This window comes from Nymphaea colorata, chromosome 1 (assembly GCF_008831285.2).
Source record: "Nymphaea colorata isolate Beijing-Zhang1983 chromosome 1, ASM883128v2, whole genome shotgun sequence".
Classification (NCBI taxonomy): Eukaryota; Viridiplantae; Streptophyta; class Magnoliopsida; order Nymphaeales; family Nymphaeaceae; genus Nymphaea; species Nymphaea colorata.
The window spans coordinates 40,693,548-40,715,868 of record NC_045138.2 but is presented as its reverse complement, the minus strand read 5'-3'; the positions used below and the strand labels follow the sequence as shown (position 1 = coordinate 40,715,868).

General features: G+C 36.6%; 2 protein-coding genes across 4 annotated transcripts; both read left to right on the top strand.

Annotated features, from left to right (window-relative positions):
* Positions 1-1,173: 1,173 nt before the first annotated feature.
* LOC116264728 (crossover junction endonuclease MUS81) lies at positions 1,174-11,983 on the top strand. Of its 3 annotated transcripts, none has more exons than XM_031645099.2 (15): positions 1,174-1,561; positions 1,707-1,795; positions 1,914-1,992; positions 2,072-2,158; positions 2,259-2,387; positions 3,044-3,233; positions 3,641-3,716; positions 4,174-4,292; positions 4,369-4,526; positions 6,173-6,230; positions 6,882-7,040; positions 7,539-7,618; positions 8,976-9,207; positions 10,383-10,469; positions 11,591-11,983. In XM_031645099.2, the coding sequence occupies exons 1-15, from the start codon at positions 1,368-1,370 to the stop codon at positions 11,690-11,692; spliced, it is 1,839 nt and encodes a 612-aa protein (XP_031500959.1). In that variant the 5' UTR covers positions 1,174-1,367; the 3' UTR covers positions 11,693-11,983. The 3 variants fall into 3 exon arrangements, with proteins under 3 accessions (XP_031500959.1, XP_031500968.1, XP_031500950.1); XM_031645108.2 differs by having other exon boundaries at positions 1,175-1,561; positions 3,044-3,248; positions 4,408-4,526; XM_031645090.2 differs by having other exon boundaries at positions 1,175-1,561; positions 3,044-3,248.
* Positions 11,984-15,207: 3,224 nt separating this feature from the next.
* LOC116264744 (uncharacterized) lies at positions 15,208-21,748 on the top strand. Its single transcript, XM_031645121.2, has 10 exons — positions 15,208-16,068; positions 17,723-17,800; positions 19,481-19,522; positions 19,640-19,745; positions 20,228-20,292; positions 20,383-20,427; positions 20,518-20,625; positions 21,082-21,169; positions 21,275-21,321; positions 21,398-21,748. Exons 1-10 carry the CDS (start codon positions 15,274-15,276, stop codon positions 21,473-21,475), a joined length of 1,452 nt encoding a protein of 483 aa, XP_031500981.1. The 5' UTR covers positions 15,208-15,273; the 3' UTR covers positions 21,476-21,748.
* Positions 21,749-22,321: the final 573 nt, after the last annotated feature.

Below are 22,321 nucleotides of genomic sequence, written 5' to 3'. Positions count from 1 at the left end.
ATGGGTAACTTCTCGTTGAGGTAGTGAGTCTCAAAATCAAGCCCTGACCTGGTAACGCTGCCACGTCCTGTGAGATGTTATAAAATATTAAGATGGCCAATACTTTTCAAAACAGAATGAAGTCCTAATAGTTTTAAGAAAAACATGCTTAGCTTTTAATTTCTTTCATTTAACTGACGCTTTTGTATGTAATTCAGTTTGTTACTTGTAAAATCTTCAAACTTGAGTGTAATCTTACTACTTTTTACAAGCTATATGTATCTTTTGCAAAATTTCCTTTCAACTAAAGATGTCCCACTCAATTAAATTTATCAAAAACCATATTGCTTAGAAGTTTGCCAATATGTATTCACTCTTCTTAGGTGATTCATGAATAAATACGATAATATGTACATGTACATATATACATCTCATTGCATCTCCATATTTTATAACTTCTAAGATTACAGTGTCGGTACCCACCTTCCTATATCCATATCCACATCCATACGAGTACAAGCGTGATTTGGTGCTCCATTACTCAAATCTTATTTAATTGGACTTGAAATCAAATTAATATAAATATAAAAGAATCATAATGGCATCTGATTTCACACGCAATTTTACTTAAATGTTCATTAAATCGCATAGCTGTTTGGTTTGGTTGGGACCAAAAAAAGCTTCTACTATATCCACATTCGAATTTGCAAGTGATTTTTCTTATTGAAACAAAATACTTGAATTCAAATACAGATTGAATATATAAAAAAAAATATTCGAACCATTAACATTGCTATTGTAAGTGTGGTGTAAGTTCTTCAAATGAAAACATAAAAATAAATAAATCTACAGAATATAAATTTAGATACTTAGTACTTCTCAACAAAATAGCAACTGCTGAAATTTGGCAGTATGAAGGACCTAAATATAAATTTTTTAATTACTCATGAAATCTCAAAATTTTAAACTTTTTTCAAGGGTTACTATGGAATCATTCAGTAATTCTGGAAATTAAAAGCTTGGCCTTACCAACGTTTCTTTTTTCAATTTAAAACATGAATTGGTTTGTGAATAATTAATTTATTTTTACTTCATAAACGAACATTTTATTGTTTTGTTGTTGAATTCGGACCCGATTGGCCATGCGCTCCGACCCGTTTTGACAACCAGGAGATTTGAACGCTCTTTTGCCGCTAGAAATGATATAGGAGGAGAACCCTAAGCCCGCCATTTCTTGTCTCCTTTGTCCCTCTCCAACGGTCCGTGGATCGTCTCCCTTCTTCATGGTGATTGGTGAACCGTGAACCTTCAATTCTTCCCAGTTCCGTGGCTTTCTCCTTCCTCCGGTCTTTCTCTGCTCTCTTTCATTCATGATTTGAAGCCCTAAAATGGCGCGTCAGCAGAGGAAGGTCATGTGCCCTGAGAACGAAGGTCTGGCGTCCTTCCTCTTGGGCAGGCGCGACGAGATGGCGGAGAAGAAGGCGATCTCGGAGAACCTCGAGCTCATTATCTACAAGGCCTATTCCAACATCTGCGACTCCAAGAACCCTCTCAGAACCCTCAAGGAGGTCTCCCAAGTCAAGTACGAAGGGGACGATCCCTTTTCTGTTTCTCTCTCTCTCTCTCTTCTCCCCCCTTCTTTATTATCGATTATGATTTTGTAAAGCTGGTTTTGTTTCGCGTTTAGTTCTCATTGGGTTTTGGTGGCGTTGTTCTTGGAGAAATAGGGGTGTTGGAAAATGGGTCATACAGCTCTTACAAGGGTACTTCCGAAAGGATTCCGAACCTTCCCAATCTTTGGATTCCGAAAATACGAGTAAATTCTTTTCTTCCAGTCTCTTTCTTCGTTCTCGTCCCTCTTCTCTCTCTCTCTCTCTCTCTCTCTTTTGTTTGTTGACATGGTGACGACTTGTTTTGTTTCGATCGCCTCTCAGAGAAGAAGGGCAAGGTATCGAAGAGATACATTCCGCAGAAGAATTCGGCTGCGTACGCACTGTTGGTTACCCTTTATAGGTAATTGGTAGAAAACCAAGAGTACTGTTGTCCGATTGTCGTTTGGTGGGTATTTGAGTTTTCTTGGTTGGTGAATCAGGGGAACCATGAGCGGCAGGGGTTTTATGGGGAAACAGGAGCTTATCGATGCCACTGAATCGAGTGGTTTGTCGAAAGCATCAATTGGGTAAAACTTTTTGACGAAACACTGTTACTTGGAATTCTCCGTTTACATCTTGGTTAGCCATCGTTGCGTGATGTAAGAGGCTTGCTATTTTTCTTGGTAGACTGGAGAAGAGCGATGGGAAACCAGGCAGTAGTTTTGGGAATTCAGGCAGAGATTGGTACTGCGGATGGAACCGCATGAAGACATTGATAACGAAGGGTTTAATCGTGAAATCGAGCAACCCTGCAAAGTAAGATGCTAATCATGACCTCGGCAATTCTTTGCTTTCACTTTCTTGAGAGTTTATTTCTGATTCCCATTGTTTTCTCATGTACACATTAACAAACAAAATGCTTTAATTATTAGGTTGGTTGGATGGTACATCTAATCATTTGCCTGAGTGAGGGCCAGGTCAGGGGGAGAACTTGATGATAAAGTATCAGGGGTCCCTTGTATGCTATTTGCCAGTCTTCAACTTCAAACACCATGTTCAGTTCTTTCTGATAGTGGGGTTCCACAAAAATTTTTAGGTGGTGTTACAGATGAAAGGCATCTGCAACATGCTGTACCAAATGGCTGCTAGATTTGCACTCATCTCCCTGATCCATCCCTCACTTCATGTTATTAAAACCGAAGAGTCCCAACTAACTGAAACTTCCGCATGTTCAAACATCGGCATTATAGTCTTTTGATCTACGATGCTTAGGGCAGTTGTGACCGCATTTCTTCAAGTAATGATTCATGAAGCTAAACCGTCATACTTAAAAGAATTAGTCAGAGATTAAATGGTAGGTTCACCTTGTCTCCCCACTTTGAATTTGACCGTTTGAGACCTCTTTTATTTCAAGAAGGCTGTCTTTTGTTGTTATAAGCTCCCTAAAAGGCTTATGTTTTCTCTTGATGGAGGTACATGTTGACTGAAGAAGGTAAAGAGGCTGCATGTGAATGTCTAGCAAGGTCTGGTATTGCAGATTGTGAAGCTTTGACCAACGTCGGTATGTCTATCTCTGCAAGGTCAATTGATGCAAGCAATACTGTGACATCAAGACCTGCTTCTAAAAGGGCACCTAAAGATTCTGCAGTTTCATCCACCACAGTGAGCACTCTAAATGTATTAACTGTGTGCTTCTCAATCTTTTCAAGTTGGTCTGGAATTCTTAGTTTATAGTTATGCCTTTTATTCTGACCTAGCCTATGAACATCTTAGGTTTTTATTTTCCTGCTTTATTTAGCAGAACATTTTAAATGTCTTGATGCATGCTTTCTACGACTTACATTTTCTTTTTGCAGATCATAGCTGAAGGCAGCATTGCTACATTTTCTTAGCTTGCTTTATCTTTAGTTATCCTGCTCACTGTATCATGTTCTTTATCAGTTTTTTTCCCTCCTAAAGATATCAAAAGCTGCTAGTGGTGACATGTTCTTTAAGTGACTGGAACCATGATAAATATTTGTTTTTGACATGCTAATTTTTTCGAAGCTAATTGATTTCTTGCTTGGCAGTCTGATTCACGTGGAACCAAAAAGAAGCGTCTTGCAACCACAAACTCTTCATTTTCTCAAATTTCGCAGAATCAAGGTAACTGGTGCTGTCGCTATGTAGCTAAATGCTTTGTAGTTTGTACTGTTTGTGTTTCAAATATTGGAAGTAAAAGTATATTTTGCCATTGACAGATACTTAAGATATCTTAAATAGTAGTTTAATGGAGGAAGAAATATTTTTTCAGAGCTTTGAAAATGTAAACTAATATGATCTTTAAATTTTGTTATATACCCTTTGATGTTACCACTTACCGTTAATGTTTAACTAACTATACATACAAACTTGTTGATAAGAGACGCCTCAAGTGATCTTTAAATTTTGTTATATACTCTATGACATTGCAAGTAATGTTTAACAACTATACATATAAGCTTGTTGATGATGTAATGAATCTTAATGTATCCCATCAAGCGAGTGCATGCTGATTTCTCTGATGTTTTCAAATTCAAATGATAAAATATGCAAATGAGCCACTGATTTTTTACATGTTTAGGGTGTCTTTCATCTGAAAGCGAGACTCTCGATAGTGCAATGGTTGCTGATCGAACTTATATGAATGTGGTATCTGATGAATCAACATTAAGGCCATGCAGTTTGCAACCTTGCACATTTGTAAGCATTGGAAGTTTGAGTTACTGAGGATGTCACTTTCTTTCATTTCTTTACAAACAATTTCTCTCCTGGATAGGATTTCTTTTTGTGTAAACCAGTTGATGTGAGTCGTCAGCCATGCAGCATACATTCTTTGGCAATGCCTCCTGGTATGCCTGGTGAAAGCTTCGGGGATCTGTACGACGTGATTTTAATATTGGACGACCGTGAGCAGTTTGGACATAACAAGAATGGGTTTGTATTTATTTCCATATCTGTTTCTTTTTCAAACTTTTTCTTACCATGGCACATGTTTTTTTGTTTTTAATGAGCTAGTTCTCATTTTTTGCTATGCCACTAGTTTTTATGTGTACCCATCCATGCATTATCACATCTATCTTTTGCTTCTGTGCTGCAATTATGCCCGTGCATTGACAGGATTCATGGATCCATTGAATACTGCTTCTGATATATGCTGTTATGCTCCTTGATGGTCTTATTATAATTATTTTTTGGTTTTCCTCTTTCCTTGCGGTATTTACGCTTCCTGTTCGAGCTAAAAGATCTATCATCCTTTGTTGTCTTTACCAATATAAACTTTCCAACTTCAAATGAAGATCTTACTTTACTGGGAAAACTGTTCACTGTGGGACCTAGTGTAGCACCCCCGTGAACCTGCTAGGTACTAAGATTCATACAGAAAGTAAAATTTCTGAAGTTAGATGTTCATGCTTGAGTTTAAAAATAAATCATGAACATAAATAATTAACATCATTACTTGTTAGTTTCAAAATTCTATTATTTGACTATTTGTTGATCCAAACTGATATGTGTAAAGTCAACTTGCTGTTTAGCCAGTCAAATATAATCCTATCATGTATGTCAAACGTTGTTTACTACTTGTTCCGCTAATGGAAGTTTGAAGTTTTGAACAATATGTAGGTTGAGTAAGTCTTATGTCCATTTTCTCTGCCAGTAAAACAAAAATAAAATTTTCTCATTAAAAAATAAAAAGAATGAAAACAGCAACAGTAGGATGCTGCCAGATGAACTTGTATGTACTAAAAAATGTTTTAGGACATGTGTCTTTCTCTGATAAGTATATGTTTGGGAGAGAGACGTTGGGATGAAAAGAGATGTTATGCAACTTGTGCACATTCGTTTTCAGGTACACTATGTAATGCTATGTTGTTATGCAATATTAGTTGGAATCTTGGGGATCTTGGGCATTCTATGTCATGTGTCATATGGGTGCTGCAAATAGTTGCCACATCTGAGTTGAGTGCATACTGGGTGCATTATGGGCACAGCTGTTGATCATTCATGGTTATATATTTTATGCCCTGATTCAAATGCATGTATTTCCTTTTTCTTTTTGGCATGCCACACACCCACACTCATGTAATATAGTCTATATCATTTTTGGAAAAGTTATTATTATTTTTTGTTTTTGTTTTCTTTGTTATTATTTTTGTAAATGTAGGTTAGCATTGTAAATTCATGAAATTTCACTAGATCATTGTGCAGCTGACAATTTGTAAGTGATGTTGAATTCTGTGACAAGAGATATGTCATGACCCTTTCAAAATATGATCAGTAACTGTGGTTTTCGTTTTTGCATTTCTTTTCAAGTTTGTAAGAATATTTGTAATGGCAATACCATGTTCTTTTTCATGTATGATTTACATATTCTTCTGCTCATGCCTAGTCCCTCTTCCTTTTTCTTCCTGTAGATGGTTTCATACTTCATAGGAGCATAACAAGAAAATTTTAAATGTGGAGGCAGGGACTCAACATAAATGTGATACATTTGACTAAAGCTTGTAGTATTTTAGTTTGCTTACTTTTTGTCTTTGCCTTTTCCTTTATTAGTTTGTGACCATCTCTCCCATGTTATGCAGCTCACATTCCAGAAAAGTTGTTGAGAGCATTAGTTCACAATTTAAACTGCTGGTAGAGGTCAGTTCTTGCAATCTTAAATTTCATATTCTGCTAGCTTAGGATGTTTACACACACTATGCTTTCTTCTTCTTCTCCTTTTTTTTTTTTTTTGAAATTGGTCCTACATCTTGGTTTCTTCCAAACCAGATGCTACCTTATCACCGATTATCTTAGATTATCCTTCAGATTACTCTTTTCCAAAGAGTAAAAGAAACCACTGTCCCTGTGACAAATTATACTGGCCTTCAAAAGGTCAATCTGAAAAGAAAAACAGACATGTTTCAAAGATTAGTTGGGATTTGGGAAACATTGAATGTGCTAAGTTGTTAGCTTCTACTTAAGAGCAAGTTAGAACTCATTGGAGATGCTGAAAGACATAGTTTAAGTAAGTGTATTGGGTTGTAATTGTAGCCAACCAGAGATAAGGAGCAAAAGTAAATCTTATGGTTTTAAATGAGATCCAAACCATTATTTGACCAATATAACTCAGCATGTTCTTTTATCCAAATCAGGAAGGAAAAAGTTGAGCTGGTGGTACAGTTGTAATTTACTGTTAAGGGCAAGTCCAGCCTAGGACGTAGATCACTGTTGTCAGAAAAGTTCTTTCAAACATTGGTTCTTTGGAGAAGCAGTATTTTTTGTTGTTGCTAATATATTTTGCCCATCCAGGTAAGACGTTTACCTGTTGGAGATGGAATTTGGACAGCCCGTCATAGATATGACCATCAAGAATATGTCCTTGATTTTATAGTTGAAAGGAAGAAAGTCAATGATCTAAGACAGTCAATCCGGGACAACCGTTATAAAGATCAGAAATTGAGGCTTCTGGTAATGCCTGAAACTATTGACTTCATCTTCAGCATTAACTATTTTTCTTTTTCTTCCACTTGTGTCCTTTTGATGTTGAGTTTGTATAATTTTTTTCCTTGTTAGATTTATTGGTTTTAATTTTTTGGAAAAAACTAACTCTATACTTGTCTTTTCTACTTATTTTAGCGAGGTATGTTCGACAGCATAGGCATTTGTCCGATGTGCTTCTCTTTGAACTGAACATAATATTAGATGGTTAGAGCTACTATATTGAAATACTGATCGCCTAACAAGATCGAGATATCTTGAAGTTTCTTCTTTATGTTCTGCAATTTTGTGGAGTTGAAGCTTCTGGGGAATGTGGATGCAAACTTAATGTTATTTCTATATGGATATTCTCATGTAAATTTTGTTTTGGGTAAATTTCATGTCTTTTAAGATTTATGCACTGTTAGAAACTTAGAACCAAATATTGAATGCTAAGGCTATTCTGACTCTTAAATGAATTAATTTCAGAGATGTGGGCTTCAGAAGCTGATATATCTTGTTGAAGGGGATCCAAATTCATCTGAGGCAGCAGAGAGTATCAAAACCGCGTAAGATTTACTGATATATATATATATATATATATATATATATATATATATATATATATATATATATATATATATATATATATATATATATATATATATATATATATATATATATATATATATATATTATGTTTATCACTTTATCTAATATATGCATGAAGACATGATAATTCGTAAGCCATATGACCTGATCTGATCAAACTACTCATAGTCTTATGTATTATCAAATTTTACGGTTTTTATATTCCATGAACCAGGGACACAATCTGGGAGGGCCAGTTATATCTGTTTTTTGAAAAGATTATTACTGGGCCGCCTTGAAATTTTATGCAAAGCTTGGTCCCTCTTAAAATCCTGGATAAATAAAATTGGATGGAAAAAGTAATTCATAAAATGATGAAAAATAAAATGCTTTCCTGAGCTTTTCTTGTAATTAACAAAAGATAATGGCTTTGAATCTTTAACTCATATTGTTTAATTTTCTTTTCAAGGAAAAGCAAGGTCTCTTTCTCTCTTTCTTTTTCTTCTTTTCTTTTTCTCTTAGCTTTTTGATGTACACTTTTGATGCTTTTATGCTATTTTATCTTTTCTTCTTTTTATTCCCTTTTAATGTGTGTATCATCATCTTTTTACTCAAAATATATGTCAAACCACATAGATTTTATGGAAAAGTCTTAGTTTGTCACCAAATTTGCAACTTACCAATTAATTTTCCACCTTTCAGAAAATAACAGTTATATATGTTCTTCACCAAGTAAGCTACTATAACAATACCCAACAGTTTAGATCAATCGAAAAACACTTGGAACTATGGTTTTACAGGGTCCTACAAGGGTTACAAAGTTGCATCCAAGGAAACCATGCATTTTTGGGGAAGGGTAGTGCAGTATTTGATATGCATACTCATTATAGTACATGCATATCATGCACACACACACACACACACACACACACACACACACACACACATATATATATATATATATATATATATATATATATATATATATATATATATATATATATATATATATATATATATATATATATATACGAAAAAAGTTGAAGGAAGAAGTAACCGTCTACATGCTGGGGCTGGTATTGTTTATGCAATACATGCTTAGCAGGTAACATAAAAGGTATAGCTAAAACATGGCTTGGAATTTGCCGGTAAGAGTCTGTTAGGCCCATTTGGAAGATGATATAGAAGCAACACATATGATTTAAGCTTTTAGTGCTAATTTTGCTCTTAAGCTTATCGGTTTTTTCCACTGTGAGGCAATAATATCTGATCATCATTGTTTTTATCTCCTCTGTTCTGCATTATGTTCCTCAAAGAGTTGTATTTTTATTGCAGTTGTTTCACAACAGAGATTTTAGAAGGTTTTGATGTTCATAGAACGAGTGGCTTGTTTGACACGGTGAAGAAGTATGGTTACTTGACACAATCAATAACAAGTTACTACAGATTGAAGTTTCCTGGTGCGAGAAACTCCAGAGCTTGTCCTACTTATGATGATTTTGCTCGGAGATGTGAAAATCTTGAAAAGCTGACAATAACTGATGTCTTTGCTGTCCAATTAATGCAGGTAGTAATGGTTAGTTGAGACTTTTGAATCTTGTCCTTTTGATAAGTTCATGTATTTATTGAATCACAATTGAACAGTAATTTCCAACTCCTACATATGGTGGCAGTGCTCATAGACACATATATCGTAGAAAAATATAATGGAACACATACAATTATAGAATTTTTTGTAAGAGATGCTGAGAAAGTGCTTTATTTGTCTGTGAAATGCGTTTCAGCCTCTGTATATCCTACTACCATAAAGCTGGTGCCAGAGGGCGGTTATGGTGCAATATGACTTGTTTCAGAGTCTCAGACACTTTGTTGGTCCAATTATTTTTCATATGTTCTTTTATTTTCATGGTTACTTTTTGTAGTTTCCAACTGTCCATAATACATTTTAGATGAATAAACTAAAGTTTTATGGCTTCCTAACAGATTATCTCTCTTTTTCTTTTTGTAATATTTTTGGTCAGTAATTTTTATTTCAATATTAGTTTCTGGAAGCTGGTTTACTATTTAGTATTTTTGGTTTGCTATTTGTTTTCATATTGATGGATGTCAATGTCTGGTCAAGTGGTCATGTTTCCTTCTTGATGTTATTTTACTTTCATGAAGAATGGAGGGCTTTCCTGCTTGAGTTTGCTGGGAGTTACCAGTTCAACTAAAGTTGACATTTGATCTAGCTAATGCTGATGTACTCACAAGTCACAGGTGCCCTGTTACCTGTAACAAAGTTGGACGAGTTAAAATATTCCAGACTGGACAATGAGGTGGCTGCTAGTGAACCTACTACCAAAAGGAGAAAAATCTTATATACAAAACTATGACGTAAAAAGCTTCCTGCGAAGTGATACTTATCCTTGTGTTTTAGACTTTAGAATGAAATCACTCTAAAAGCTAGACATGTAATTTAATATTTTCTGGGATTATGAGCCTTGTGCAATTCACTATATGACTAAATGCACATGACCTATCCATGCAAATCATCTTTATATTTTCTGACAAATTTCTATCAAAGCCTCTTTTTCATCCTTGAATGTCTATGCTGTCCAAAGCTGTGACGTGAACGTGCTACAACACTGATCTGGATTTTTGACAGCTTTTGTGAATCATGGATCTATTTTGAAGTTTGTTAGAATCAAATATCTTTTTCCTACACTTTTTGCTCAAGTTATCTACCTATGCTATGTACAGGTGCCGCAGGTTACTGAAGATACTGCCCTTGCAGTTGTAGATATGTACCCAACACTTCTATCATTAGCCCGTGCATACTCGCTTTTGGTGAGCTCTCTTCTCTCTCTCTCTCTCTTTTTGAGGAGTGCAACAGGGTCTTTAGGGGCACCTTCTCTTCATCGGAGTCTGTGGCACGCCTTGTGCAGGGGGATGTCCATTTTGCTATTCGGCTACGGCAGCGTCCTTAATTTGCTGCTGGGTGATTCTGCCGCTTCGCTTGTCCACTCTCTCTCCACCCCTCTTATTTTGTTCTATTGTGCTGCTAACTTGTATAGTTTGTTCTTCTTTTTTTGTTTTGGCGGCTTGTTCTTGTAGTTAGGGGACTTCTTGTCCCCATATTTTGTTATATATTTCCATTTTATCGGCTCTCTCTCTCTCTCTCTCTCTCTTTCTAGCATGCATTTGACTGCCATGGAAAGCTACAGATTTTATGCTGTCTCCTGGCTTCAGTTTAGGTGGCAGGTCAAAAGGTTTTCTGCTGCTTCATGTCCAATATATAAAAGGGAATGCATTAATTGGTTCCACAATAACAACCATTTGATTCTCATTCCAGCAACTTTGCTATCAATAGCACCTTGCAGCACCTAAGAGCCAGCTGATACCCTCACTTCTCCCACCCCCATCCACTGACCAAACCATGCTTCCTTCTCTTTTCTTCGTCTATCTTCTAAAAGTAACAGTACTAATAGTTGTGAAAAGTCTAAATGCATTCAGTTATAAGAACCAAAGAAACTATGAGATCTTTTCTTAAATTTAGTGTTCATTTTTTGAGGGAACACTTCAAATTGAACTACTAGTCATGTATCCTCATGTTCTCTTTATCTTTTTTTTTTTTTCAAATCCTACGTGGGGTTATTTACCTGCTAATTATTGAAAGGAAATAGGCTTCTGAAAATTTGTGGTTATTTTCCAAATAGATCTTTAATTTTTGGTGCTTTTAATTTATCATGGGCCAATTTCTTATACTAGTTGATAATAAATGCCTGATTTCATTTGTCTGTTTTTTGCCCAGTTTTATTTTTTTCTAATTAAAGGCTGTGTTAACCTCAGTCTCTGTGCTTGATTTTGTCTCTCTTTCATGTTATTGACAACTCACTTGTTAGGATTAACTTATAGAAAGTCAATAATACTGGTATTAATCCTAACTTGAGTTTTCTGCCTGTATGAAGGGCAATGATGTGCGTGCCCAGGAGGAGATGTTGTCTCTTAAGAGCAAGCTGATCGGGAAAGTGGCCAGTAAAAACATTTTTAATTTTATTTGGAGTAGTTGAATGGTCTGCCATACGTCTTCTTGTACCTATGACTTGATTGCTACAAACCTCTTTCATATGATGGGGCCGTAAAAGAATCTGTTAAGTTTGAGAAAGAATCTGGTGGCATACTCAAGGGTGCATATATGTTAGGCAAAGACGCGTTCGAAGAAGAGGTTGTTCTTGATGGTGGAGCAAAGTTTGTGGTTTTCATCCTCTGCTCCCTATGCTTTGTTAGTTGTCAAAAGGAAAACAGTTTTGTACCATACAGCTGTAATTAAAGACTGTTAATCCATGAAATTGGTTATTGAAGTTCTGAATTAACCTTTGGCCACAAATCCAGGTTCCTGTATATTTTTAACCCATCCTGTTCACCACCCTGCTTAGTTTCAGTATCTGTACTTTTTTCCCAGAGCCCTCAGTATCATATACTTAGAGACTCTGTTTGAATCCTTCTATAGTAGTGTAACAATGGCAAGTCTCTCTCTCTCTCTCTCTCTCTCACACACACACACACACACACCATCGCTGCATTTTCCAGCTTCTACTATTAGACCTAACTACTGTCTTTTGCTTTTGCTATTCTAAGAGACAAGATTAAGACTAATAAAAATATGATATCTTGATATTAACTTCCTATAATCTGGATTGTTAACCCAGCCAAAAGCAGTGTGAGCATGAAAAAAATTGCATATAATTACCCTGAGTACACAAAAGTCTGTGTCCCGTTGTACTATTCAAACATCTAAGTGTCTTTATTGCATCTTTATGCCCTATTTTGGAAGCATATATAAATTAAGAAATTTAATTAACTAACGATAATATGTGGAGTCCTGACTCAACTTCTGGCTAGAAACATCTTGTAGTGGGGAGGGGCTTGTAAGCCTGCATTTCAGCTTTGCCCAACAGATCTAAAGTATATTTATGTTGAGTAAGACGTACAATCCTGTGTTAGGCACCAATATGAGACGTACAAGGAGGTTTACATTCATCAGTAATATCTCCTTATGCGAGATTGCTCGAGGTTTTCTCCTGCTTGCACAATAACAGCACAACGGTTGAATCCTTCCTTGTCATTTCTTTTCTTATCATCCTTATCGCCAGCACTTCTACTCCAGGAAAGCACAAGGATTCTCACAATCTTTCATCTTAAACATCTGACTCAAATTTATTTATTTATTTATTTTGGATATACTCTTGATCATTTTTTATAATAATGATATCGTCAATACATACCAACAAAAGTGTAGCAGTTATCACCTTGAAAAATAAAGAGAAAATGGTGCAGTTATGAGTACTGATGGAACCCATGACTTTGAAATTCTAGTAAGAAGCTTTCAAACCAACACCAATAGATTACCCTCTGTAGTTGACATATATATCTTAGGATCTCGCTTGGTTGCTACATATCTCCCTCTCCTTTTTACACGAAATTGTTCAATGGTAATATGTTGGTCCAGTAGCCGAGCGACTGTGACTTGTCTGGGCTCTATTGTGGCGGTGGTGGACTGGGGTCCCTTTCTGAGAACAGCGGAATGTGGACTTCCTCTTCTGCCTATTCTTGGACGAATCAATCAAACATATTTCTAGGTAACTGATATGGTGCATAAGAACGTTGCATCATGAGTAGCAGTTGGATGCAGTGAGCTCCTATACGCTTATTGTTTCATAACAAATATATACGATATTTTGTATCATGTTGCATTGCTGTTGTAGGACAACTTCTTAAATTGTTTCTTTTACAAACACGGATACCTGAGCTTCAATGTTTATTGTACACAAATTGGTCACATCGTAGAAGCCAGCAAGCATTTCTAGTGTACTTGGCCTAATAGGAGTTTTCTCCTTTTGCCAATGAGGTGGTAACTATATCGTTAGATAACTAGAACGGCAACAAACTACTTCGTGAATTTATCTTAAAAAATATGATATATATTCATGGAACAATATATTATAATGTTTGGTAATCTACTTTTATTTTCAAAGCAAATTCAGGCAAGAGTTTGTTGTTGTTTCCATTGAGAAACGACCCACAAAAATCTTAGACCATGAAATTGATACAACCATAGATTCTATGCGCAAGGAGAAAGGGGGGATAAAATCCTAACACTCATACATTGTGTAAAAATAGGATTGACCAAAGCCATGGTGGATTCAAATGCTGAAATACACCCTCCCTCAATTATTGGTGCCTGAAATACGAGATTTTTTCTGAAAGAAAAGAGCTAAAAGTTCGTAACTAATTTTTGTTGAACTATTGGATCAATTCTCAAATAAGAACATTTATATGAATTAAAGAGTTATCAAATTATTTATTCTCAATCACAAAGGACGAAAGAAGGGTCAATGGAAGAAATATGCAATTGGTTGTTGGAAACACTTGCTTAACCGGAAAGGCTACAAAAAACAAGAGTTATCAAATAAGAGATATTAAGCAAAAGTAGTCTGAAAAAATTCTACAAACTGATGCAGAAAATCCCAGAACATGATTGTTTAGAATGTTGTAAGGTCCAGATTTATGCAAAGTAAAATTAGAATGATCACCTCAGACATGGACCTGGAACAGTTTGCTTGAAGAACTTGAGAGAATACTACTACAAAGAGAAAAATGACGAAATTCAAGCAAGAGGTATTACGAAAAGCAGAAGAAGTACGAGGAACTTGCAGAAGGGAAAATTTATAACAATATGGAAAAACTTCTATTAAAAGAGAGACTAGCAAAAAGAAGAGAGATGTAAAAATTTCGCATGCAAGAAGCGAATCAAAACATCATTTCTGAAACAAAGATTCTCTGCTAACAAGAAAAAGAGGAAAGCAGACTCCACACTCAAAGGTTCACACTCAGGAAAAACAACATCCGTACTTAGGTAAAGTAGAATGAAACATAAAAACTGAAGTACTCAGAACAAGAATGACAAAAATACTCAAAATGTGGCATAGAGGCTAAAACACTTTACTCAGGTAAACAAAAATATTCAGAATGTGACATAAAAGGCTAAAACACTTTACTCACGTAAAGCAAAATGCAACATAAATACTAAAGTACTTATTCAAGATGTGACATAAAGACTAAAGCACTTACTGCCACAAAGAGATTGGAAGTTCACACTACTAAGTTTCCTCAACTATAAGTAGCAAAGAGCAACTCTATATGTGTCTGATACTTGTACTCAAAGTGGATACTTGAGTATTTTTATTTTGAAACTGCCGTTTAACTTGATTTATTTTTTTCCAACTTAGTTTTCATTATTGTTCATTAACATATAATGATTTTATATATATCATTTCTTTATTTAGATTTTGCTTTTTTTTTATTTTTTTGTACTTTTTATATATACATATGTATATACTACCGTAATCCGTACCTTTTTTAAAAGAGTTATCGTGTTCGTACGCATATCTTCGTATTCGTACGGACGTGACATTTCAAGCTGAAGCCGAGTATAATTCCTGGGGCAAACCAGGCGGATCAGAAAATGGGTACCTTTAACCCGGACCCGGATCCGTTTGCGTTCACAGTCTCACACGGCGCAGCACCGAGTCTCCCGCGTTCGCCTTCAGCAGTCGCTGCTCTCTCGCTCTCTTCCCTCTCTCTTTGCGTGATGATGGGTGCCATGGGGTTAGGGTTTATCCGGCGCCGGTCCGTCATGAGAGCCTTCTCTACCGCCTCGTTCCGTCCCGTTCCTCTTCTGAGAGATATCTTCGGTTCTTCCTCTCGCTCACCATTTCCTCCTTCCGGCAGTGCGGCGGAGTTCGGTATCTTATCCCCCTCCTTCCACACCATCTCGACCCGTAAAGGGTTGCCGTTGGGGTTCACGCGTTCTTTCTCCGATTCCCCGAATGACGATTCGAAGGATCCGAAGCAATCAGCAGCCTCGTCGTCGATCAAGCCGGTTTCTTACCCCGTGAAGCCTAAGGATGCTTCTTCGGCTTCTTCTCCAGCTGAAGAGATTCCAGCGTCGCCGTCGCCGCCGCCTCCAAGGAGATTGCGAACTGCTGGTCCCAGGCAACAGGCGCCGCCGACGGAGCGGTTGGAGAGTGAGGCTCGAGAATGGACGCGGGAGGATATTCGCTATGTGAAGGATGCGCCTGTCATTGCGCCTGTTTCGTATCCTACCCGCGTCGCGCCGCTCCCTGAGGATCGGGTTTTCGCGGAGGAAGCAAAGGACGAGGCGAAAGCGGGGACCAAGGTGGAAGTGAAGGAGGAAAGTGAGGAGGATCGAGACGGCCGGAAGGCGGAGCTGGAGAAAGAGACGAGGAGGATCGAGAGGGAGGTCCGCGTGCGGAGATTGACTAGGGAAGAAGAAGAGAGCCTGCCGTTCCCTACGTTGTTAAGGCCAGAGAAAGGGAAAACGAAGGCTGTGATGGATTTGCAGGAAGCAATAAAGGAAGTCAAGGTCAGCTTGTGCTTCTTCTAGTGCCGTGCATACTGAGGTTTAACACGTCAGCAGTTTTATTTCTTCTTGCTTAACTGGCCATTCATTTTTCTTCAGTCTCTGCTGATATCGTTTTCGTTGAAGAAATGAAAACTTAATGCTTTGCTTTGCAGTTGCATCTTCTTATACTTCATTCTCTTTTCTTTTGCGATTCAACGGGTCCGTAGGGAAATACAGCCCCAAACCATTTACTTAACTTTTGGAAATTGTCCCCATATGTTCTGAACTTTATATGCATCCCAATGCAGTAGAGAATCGTTTCTTTGGTGGAAGCTTAGGAAGACGATGTGCCAGTTGATCTATACAGGGTCACGTTAGTTATTTCATGAAATTCAGGAGTTCAACCTGCCAACTTCAAACACCTAATTGGTGGGCGTTGAATCAGACCAATTTGAACTCCTTCCATCTACACAACATTAAGATGTTTCAACTTTCAACTAACCAAATTTGTAGCTCACGTTATCCTATTCTTTTAGATGCTTTGAAGATGTTTGATAGTCTATTGGAGTTTTATTCCGTGATGTAAGAGAAAAAAGCGTATTGATAGGTACCATTTGTAATCGCTGTCGAGAGCTTCTACTGGAAATTGATTGGGACTTTGTCTATGAAAGGGGGTGAAAATATTTTGCTCTTTTAGTTGTTTTTCTTTTTGTTTATCTTTTAAAGCCGCAATGGGACAAGTTGGTGTGTTCATCTATGTAGGAATCTATATGCTGTAGCCTCTTAAGTCTTATCGCCTACTTGCTCCTAGATTGAATAAATGAGTGGAAACTTAACATCGTTCCTACTTCTTGATCATGGATACAGACTTTGGGAACAAATTCTTTGCTTTCTAAATTCTGAGTATACCCAAGCTACATCTTATGTCCAGTGTTAGTTCGTGTTCATTTTTGATAGGCCTTGCTGTTCTTTTCTGGAACAGAACCTTTTCTTTCTTGGGTTTTGCCTAAAACCAGTTTCTTGTTCATTCAGATTGATGAGATATAGACTATAAAAATTTGTTTGGGACATGTTGATGCAGCAGCATAAAATTGCCTCTCTCATTGATTAGCTTGAGATATGATTAGATTTGCTCTAAATCAGATTAGGCTTAGTGAAGGACAAAATTTGGTTTACGAAGACTGTCCCTTTTTGAATAGGAAATGAAAAGGTTTGTGTTGTGCAAGGATGAAAAGATTATAAGGCAATGCACATATTGGGAAAAAAAAATCCTAATAGGTGGTGGTTGCATTTGCTACTGATTCTGATTCTTAGCAACTTGACATTGTTTTGAACTTTTGAGTAAGTTTAGCAACTAAAATAACTTGATTTATTTCATGCACTAAATATATCAGAAACTGATTTCCATTACCTTCTGATTGTTGACATAAGTAAAATATTCAAAACCAGCTGAAAGGTAAAGTTAATCCACATTTGGTACTTAATAAACCCTACTATCTCATTCCTAAGTGACATATTTCTTAGGAACTTTTACATTTGTAAGTTAATTAATGTTGGAATATAAGATTTTAAGTGCAGCATCCAATACAATAATTTGTTTGTTTCTATTTATATTTGTCCAATGAAATGTTTGGTTAATTGCTAATTGGCATGATCACTTCTAGTTACTGTTCAGGCTCATGCTAAAAGGAAGTTCAGTGAAACTGTTGAAGCACATGTATCTCTGGGTGTTGATCCTCGGCGTGGTGACCAGGTTAGTTTTTGCTTTCACTGGATGTCTTATATTAATTTTCACGTGAAACATATTGCATAAAATATATTGAAATAAGCAATAATGTTGGTTGACATGATACTTGGCTTTCCATGATGAGGATAATATCTAAGATATCGAGGTGAAACAAAAAAATGATCAAGTAAAAAGTGAATATATTGACTAAGTTCTAGGAGTCTCTATCCATTATATGTGATCCATGGAAGAACATTTTAGAGGTAAGGAAAGGGGACTGAAGGATAAAGAGGAAAAGGATTTAGTCAAGTAAAGCCTTGCTTAGGTATAATGTGTCTAGGGATGCAAGTATTTGGGACTTGGGAATTAGTTTCTACAGCTTTTGGCTAATTGATGTAGGCCTCGGTCCTTCATTTGGTTGTCCTGGTTCTGAGTCTTTTGACCAATTTGCATTCCTAAATGAATCTTTGGACGGATTTTTGTCTTTGAACAGATTTTTTCATTCATGTGCAACTATTTGTAATTTCTTTTTAGTTAAAATTGGTCACTTGTTGAAGATGTAAAGGAAAAAAAACAAAAATCAGTGTCAGTCCCCAGTAAGAACTTGCTTAATGATATGCCCTTATGGGACTTATTTTGTACCCAAATCTTGTTATGTGACGATTACTTAAGTTAAATTATAGGATAACTCTTATTTGGCTGTTACGAAAAAATGTGTTTATCTTTTTTGCAACAAATAGGATTTATGTATTTCACTGCAGAAAATACCCTGTGGTATTCCAAGGAATTACTGGATGGAGAGTTTTCTTTGGATGAGTATGGTAGAAATTTAGTAAAATATAAGAATAAAAAAATGTGTTCTGCTTTTGTCTAACCTATTGGAATATAAAGGTATTGTCATCTCATTCTCCAAAAGAATTTTGATGTAAAAACTAAAAATAGTTCTTTTTTAGACTATGACATATTTTGAGTTTTTCTTTTTTTGAGATGAAATATAATTTTTCCCGATACAAAAAACTTTAGCAATATATAGCTCCATATTGCCTAGAGATATCAGTGCCATGCCCTTGATAGATCATGCACTTAACGGAACCCCTTCCTAGTGAACTTCTTGCTTATAGACTGAGTGCCTTGGGATTCACAGGTGGATTGAGTCTGGTAGTCCCCTATGTAAGAGTGACACAAACATGGGCCAGTCCCTCATGCCCTGTCTGTCAAGGGGACTCTTTCATAACTCCAAATATTGTTGATAGTTCTTCCTGTAATACTCCAACTGCCCACAATTTGGTTGTTCATAAACCACTCAGAAGGCTATAACAGATATGCTTTGTTGCTACATCAGATAAAAAATGGGGCCAAAGGATGAAAAACAGCTAATTCATGGCCATAAAAGTAGCGTAACCAGAAACTAGGCTGTATTGCTAGATGGGCAGGAAACAAGAGACAAGGATCATTTTAATATGAGAACATGAAGAAGATACCAAGCAGACCCATGTAAAAAATAGACACAATTTTGTTACATTGGGTAAGTGACATTTATTACATGAATGGTTGTCTCAGTTACTGTGGACCTTGTCAGTGATTATCTTGGTGAAACGGTTCACATTTATTACGTGCTGTAGGGAATAGTTAGGTCTTGTAAATAGTTAATGGTTTTCCTGCTTGTCATATCAAGTCCTTATTTTGTACATTATGGATTCTTCGCAGATGGTGCGTGGTGCTATAACTCTCCCTCATGGAACTGGCAAGGTGCTCTCTCTCTCTCTCTCTCTCTCACACACACACACACACACACACACATTTGATATAAACAAATTTACAAAATAATATGCTGAAATTCATAGAATGACAACCGTGAATGTGCAGGTTGTCACAGTTGCAGTTTTTGCCGAAGGCTCAGCAGCTGATGAAGCCAGGGCTGCAGGAGCTGATATAGTTGGTGGGGACGAACTGATTGAACAAATAAAAAATGGTTTGCTTCTCATTTCCATATACATTTTTATTTATTTAAGGATCACAAATTTGTTGACCTTGAAAGAGCTTTTTCACTGATTTCTCAGCTCTCTTAGTGATGATCATTATAGGCTGTGAATGAGTTGTAATAGATGCTCCTGGAATTGGTGTAGCTTGCGAATTTTTGCAACATAATTTGCAAAAAAAAAATCTCATAAAAAGTAAAATATGTGGGCATTCCAAGTACAAGTCCCAGGGGCTGGAGCATCATTTGAATAAAACTGCAAAGTTTCCTGTTGGTGATAAAACAAAATTTTGTTTCTTACCAGTGCGTTTAACCTTTTGATGACAATCATCATTGTGGGATGTCATGCATTCACAAAATTTTTCATTTAAGTTAGTTTCTTATATGCATGGCATGGTATCTCCCTGATCAGTAGTTTTGTTAACTTTACAAATAAAAACATGTACTGCATGTAACTTTTAAACCCAAATTTGCAGGAGGTGGCAAGCTCAATTTTGACAAATGTATTGCAGTTCCAAGTTTTATGCCCCGACTTGGGAAGGTTGGCTTCTTGACAATGCTGTAATATAGTGGAAAAAATAATTTCTTCAATTAGAGTGTTTTGAACTCTTGATTTAATCATTTTTATCAGATTGCAAGAATTCTTGGTCCTCGTGGTTTGATGCCAAACCCTAAAGTGAGTTCTCTACCCCCCCTCCTCTCAGAACACAGATATCATATATGATCATATCCAGTCTTAATGCTTCATTTTTTTTCTGAACTGTAGCTAGGATCGTTGACAAATGATGTCACTTCTGCTGTACAAGAGGCCAAACGCGGTCGCGTTGATTTTAAAATTGATAAAACTGCCATCGTGCATGTCGGCCTTGGGAAGGTATCAGACTTTTTCTACTTGTCTGCATGTACATTTCTGTGTTCTCATTGAGAGTAGGTATAAGAGATTATGACTATGGTGTTGTCTTGACAAAAGATTATTTCTACAACCGTCATGTTGCCATACAACAAATTTTTTGGTACATCTCTTCTCTCTCTCTCTCTCACACACACACAGATGCCCACACACAAAAACATTGCACACAACAAAGATCATATGAACAAAATCACGGTGCTTGTCTGTTGCAACTTGCAAACTTGCACCTGTTGAATATGTGGAGGTGCTAACGTGCTTCCTAGATAAGTTACACTTTACACTGAGCACGTCCTTCAAATGTTATATGCAAGCATGGGCCAACTTTAGTCTTTTCTATTGATAAAATTACCATTTACCGTAGGTATGAAGATTTGTATGGTTCCGTTACATTTATCACATGAAGGCATTGCAACATTTCAGGTGAATTTCGCTGATGAGGCCCTTCGTGAGAATGTTGGAGCTTTTGTAAATGCCCTTTTGCTTGCAAAACCGGTGGGTCTGAAGAAAAGTAAGTTTGTCATCTACTCTGATCTGCCTAAATTTGGTTTAGTTCTAAGCAATTTTACAACAGCAAGTTGCTCAAATGCCTAAAATTTTGTCATTTCCTGTCTAGCGTCCAAGTATGCTGGATACGTGAATTCATTTACCTTGTGTAGCACGGTAAGTTTCTCATAATCATGATATAAAGTTGTACCTTTAAATCCTTTTCCTAACTTGTTTAAATTTATTAATGCAGATGGGTCCTGGATTTCCTGTTTCAATACAGTCTCTGTCTATGGCTGCAGATCACTACAGTAAGCTAAAACTTCAGTGAGTCGCTGCCCTTCAAGCAAAGTTAATATATCTACACCGTTGGCAGAACACAGGTTCTGCTGCTGTAACGAGGAGTAGGAAAATCTTTTTTCATTTTTCTCCTTTTAATTGTCCATGTAATGTTAGCTGAGCTGGAATTTTGAAATTCTCAGCTTTCAAACTTCTTGCCTGAGCAAGAATTTACGGTTATGTTTTACCGCAATTACCAGAATGGTGGAGGCGTTTTTGTCTAAAATAATGTTATAGTTACCATTTGATTGATCATTAGAATTAATTATTTGTTCATTGGAAAAGAATGTTCTTGATCTTGATTTCTCACCGGTTGATCTTAAATTACATTTGATAGACCCATAAAAGTTGTTTGCCTCAACTTTCTTTACATTATGTCTGCCACTCTTTTTTTGTTTTTTTTTTTCCCTCCATCAGGAACCTTTTAAAGTGTTGACCACCAGGGTTTACTAAGTTAATTCCATGCAAAAACTCTGGCATCAGAGTGGCAGGGTCAGGACTTGATCTAGGTTCTTCATCTTAATTTCCCTTAACCTCGGGACAGGTTCAATTTTGTTGAGTATTTTCGGTCATGTTGCTCCAAATTTCATGTAGAAATAAGATCTGCAACTGATCATAGTGGTCTAAACGTTGCTGATATGCTAACCACAAATAAGAATAGAAACGATGCTTTACCGGTAAAAATATTTTAGATTGATAGCCTCCCAAATTTTAGAGGCAAGTATTAACTCGTAGCGCTTCTTTGGTTCAGTTAAGTAAAATGAAAAATCTTTCCTTCTTCCAAATAAAAACTACTATTGGAAGTTTCTTTCCTCACAAGCCAAAAGAGAGAACAGAG